Genomic DNA, 3,912 nt, shown 5'->3' with positions numbered 1-3,912 from the left:
CACTGGTGTCTTTCCAGGACTGATAAATGCGTGCATCCAGCTGTTGGGCAAAAGGGTACACACACCTAGCCTAGAATTATGCATGTCATGCTTCCTAGTAAAGGGTTAATAAGCTTCCAGTTGTACTTGATAATACAGTGTTATGCACATGGGCAATACATTATTAAATTAATTCAATATAGCACATGGCCAGCTGTAGAAATTACTTTAATATATTCACACAGAGTTTAAATTACAGTGGTACCTCGGGTTACATACGCTTCAGGTCACATATACTTCGGGTTACAGACTCCACTAACCCAGAAATATTACCTCGGGTTAAGAACTTTGCTTCAGGATGAGAACAGAAATTGTGCAGTGGCGGCGCGGCGGCAGCAGGAGGCCCCATTAGCTAAAACGGTTAAGAACAGTTTCAGGTTAAGAACAGACCTTCAGAACGACTTAAGTTCTTAACCTGAGGTACCAGTGTACACTATGAATGTTACAAAGTAAAACTACCACGGCTGCGAAGAGAACAAAGACCATTTTTTTTAAAAAGTGTTAGCACGTCCACAAGTGAAAATGTAGGGCATTGTTATATAAGGATCATAGTACACTTTAGACCAGCACTTGAAGCTCCATCACTGTTATAGATGTTTCAGATCTATTGGACTATTTATTTGACTTACCGTAGTACTGCTAATTTTGAAGATAAACATCTTCCTCAAAATATCCTAGTAGTCAAGAAAATTTAACATCTTAAATTTCTAAATTTCACGAACAGTTGTGATCACAGCAAACTTTCGTTCCACATCCTTATTTAAAACATTGTACCACACCTTTCCTTATAAAAAACTCAAGGTGGCACCTTAAAACATAACTGAACAATTTAAAATACAGGATGAATGGAACTTAATTATGCAGTTGAAATCACAAATTAAGTGTACTGAAGGTGAAGAGCTTAAAAGCTATTTTTTGTACAGCATTTTCCCAGCCCAGAAAGAACTTTTAAGCTCCCAGACTTGCTTACAGGGCTCTGGGAGGCTCTCACAAGATCTTGCAGTAACTTGGCCTAATGCGATCTCTCAAGAGCATCCCAGAGCCCAGTAAGTTTGGGAACTTAAAAGTTCCGCCTTAGGGGGCAAATCCGCTCAGTACACACCTCCAGAAAGGGTAAGGATGCTTGCACAGGGGTGGTTTGACTATACATGTCATCCCTGGGATGTATAAAACACAATTGTTCTCTATCAATTACAAAAACACTAAAGCACCAAAATTACAATCCACCAGTAGCAGCTTATTGTACATATTATATGACCACACTTGAGAGAAAATTGGGCAAATTGCTTTTTAAATGCAACATAAATTGGGCTGTATTTTATTTGATAGGTTTATAGCCACTTTCCCATTTTTTAATTCAGGTTTTAAAATCAATCATAAGCTTACAAAAATAATGTAATTTAGTACAAATATTTGGCATAGCAGCATTGCAAATGGTCCAGTTAAAACATAACTACAAATCAACTCCCAGAATAAAGTTTCCACACCTTGTAAGTGAAAGAAAATGGTAGCCACAGTAATTGATGTAGGATTTATGCAGTATGGTTCTAACCACATTTATCTACTGTAAACCACTTAAAGAACTTTCAGACAGAAAGCAGTATATAATTGTAAATAATAATGTCTGTAGTAAAACAGTCTGTAATGCAAAGTTGAACACTTTATAGTTTCCTAGCACAACTCTGCAATTCCCTTATGATAACATCGGTGTAGTGCACTTGACCGTTTGTTCCATTTGAATCAATATTCATTGTGGTATTATGTAACACCTATTGAAATCCTTCTCAAGATTGTGTACAAGCTAAAATGATAAAACAATGGCAGACAATATTTCTGTTATAAAGAAAAAGTACAACAACGAAAGTAGTAATAGTACAAAATGTTTAATGCACATGCAACATTTGATACAGCAGCGCAAGTCTGCACAATTTGGGTTTTTTTCCAAGTCTGAAAACTTGACAGGATTTCAGAACAAATACAGTAAACTTTTCATGCACAAATATTGACCTGACTGGTTTCACATACAAACTAGAGATTTTAGTTATGGTCTGTAAAAAAAGAGGCTTTGATCCCAGCTGCTCCAACTAGTCAATAACTGGCGTGACAAAGTCATGTTTCCAGATCAACAGTAAACTGTCCCAAGGAAGAGTTCACACATACAAACCTGCTAACAATACTCTATATACCTCTCAAAACTTGGCTGTAAAGATTTCATTTTTCCTCATGTTCTTAAAAGATAACTATTTTACAAGAGATAATTAACATGCATTGCATTACTTTTATCAGGTAGTCAGTACGTAACATCTGGCAAAGCAGGAACATTGTCTTGTTTTGTCTCATAATTTAGCTCAGCACATATGAAAAATAATGAACTTGCCAACACAAAGAATTTCATGTATAATCTGCTTTCTCTTAATGCTAATCAATTTTTATAGCAAATCTTACAAGAGGCACATCTCTTTTTGGCAAAATAATAAGTAGGTAATCAAACTGATAGTGCAAAATTAGCTGTACTTGTAGAGTCCCCCATGTTGTTCCAAATTAGAAAACAATGCATGGAACTTCTTTGGCACAATAAAGCATTTCCTCAGAGTCACGAAGTTTAGGGGCTGTATGCGTATTGATGTTTTTACACAAAATAGCCTGTGATTACTGCATGTAACAATTCCCAGTAATGCTAGGAAATGAAACTCGTTACACTGTAGAAAGGGTTGCACTTTAAAAATTAAACCGCAAAAGGTTAAAAAAAGCATGGCTAGCATTGTTTAACTGTTGACCAGTGACACCTGATTTAAACTTTTTACTACAGAGCAGGTAGCAAGACTTACATATAAGTCTATTGTGATACTTGCTTTTCGGAGAAAAACCAAGTTCTTAAAAGGAACCACTATAAATAGTTGCACTACTTTTCTCTACAAGTGTCTCCTACCTTTACATTCGGACATGTCATGAGCACAAACAATTTGGATGCCGTCTCCAAATTTCTCCCCTTTGTACCCTGCAAGTAGTTCAGTGTGTCAGAATGCCAAATAAGTGGGAAACCCTGATGGAAGTAAGACTAGTATAATGAAAATTCAGGTGTAGATCTAATAGCTACCACCGCTCTAAGTAGTTCAGTTTTTTCAATCCATCATAATAGAATACAATTCAAATATTTTGTTCTTACAATAGTCAATATTTTTACTTACCTATTGAGATTTAAGTTATCCTTGTAAATGTGAGCATATCTAAAGAAGTGAGGAAAGTAAGCTTCAAGAGAAGACAGATTTTGGCAGTTAAGATAACCCCCTTTTCTCTTAATGATGATTTGCAGCCTTAATTGTACATTCAACAGACTGAAAATCATGAATATTGTAAGCAATCAAGGAGTATTTTAAAAAAACAACAACTGCAAGCCATTGTTTTTTAGATGTTGCTAAAGAGGATAGAGTAGCAATTTTTAAAACCAGCATAATGTTGTATGAGTCTCAACCGCAGATAAATTAAGGAATGTCAACTGAATACAAATTCAGAGATCTTCTTTGTATAGATCCACTCCAGAAGGTGTTAGTCCAGGGCTTGTCATATCTGTTGTAGGACTTGCAAGATACTCACTTGACTTCAGACTTGTGAGAGATTTGTAACTTGCTACTGAAGTCAGAGAGCCACAGAGACCAAGCAATGAAGGGGTGTCTTCTTTTCCTATTTAAGAAAAAAAGTTAACACTTATATATATATAACACTAGTGACTGGCCCATCCAGGGTGATCAATAAGGGAGCATAAAGCAATCACTTTTCTCCCTTCTACCCTTTTCAGGGCAAGTGTGACTGTCTAGAACCAGGCATTTCACCTAATTTCTGGATACAAGAACTGCCCATGAACTACCCTCTGTC

General features: G+C 36.2%; 1 protein-coding gene across 2 annotated transcripts in view; it reads right to left on the bottom strand.

Annotated features, from left to right (window-relative positions):
- Nucleotides 1-1,906: 1,906 nt before the first annotated feature.
- Nucleotides 1,907-3,912, bottom strand: part of RUNDC3B (RUN domain containing 3B) — a 31,281-nt gene continuing 29,275 nt past the window's right edge. For both annotated transcript variants that reach the window (XM_028749944.2, XM_028749945.2), the window contains one exon: nt 1,907-3,720. In XM_028749944.2, coding sequence (XP_028605777.1) covers nt 3,548-3,720 — 173 coding nt within the window. In that variant the 3' untranslated portion in view covers nt 1,907-3,547. The remainder of the gene's footprint in view (nt 3,721-3,912) is intronic.

This window comes from Podarcis muralis, chromosome 12, assembly GCF_964188315.1.
Source record: "Podarcis muralis chromosome 12, rPodMur119.hap1.1, whole genome shotgun sequence".
In the NCBI taxonomy this organism is placed as follows: Eukaryota; Metazoa; Chordata; class Lepidosauria; order Squamata; family Lacertidae; genus Podarcis; species Podarcis muralis.
This window is presented reverse-complemented; position numbering and strand designations above follow the sequence as displayed.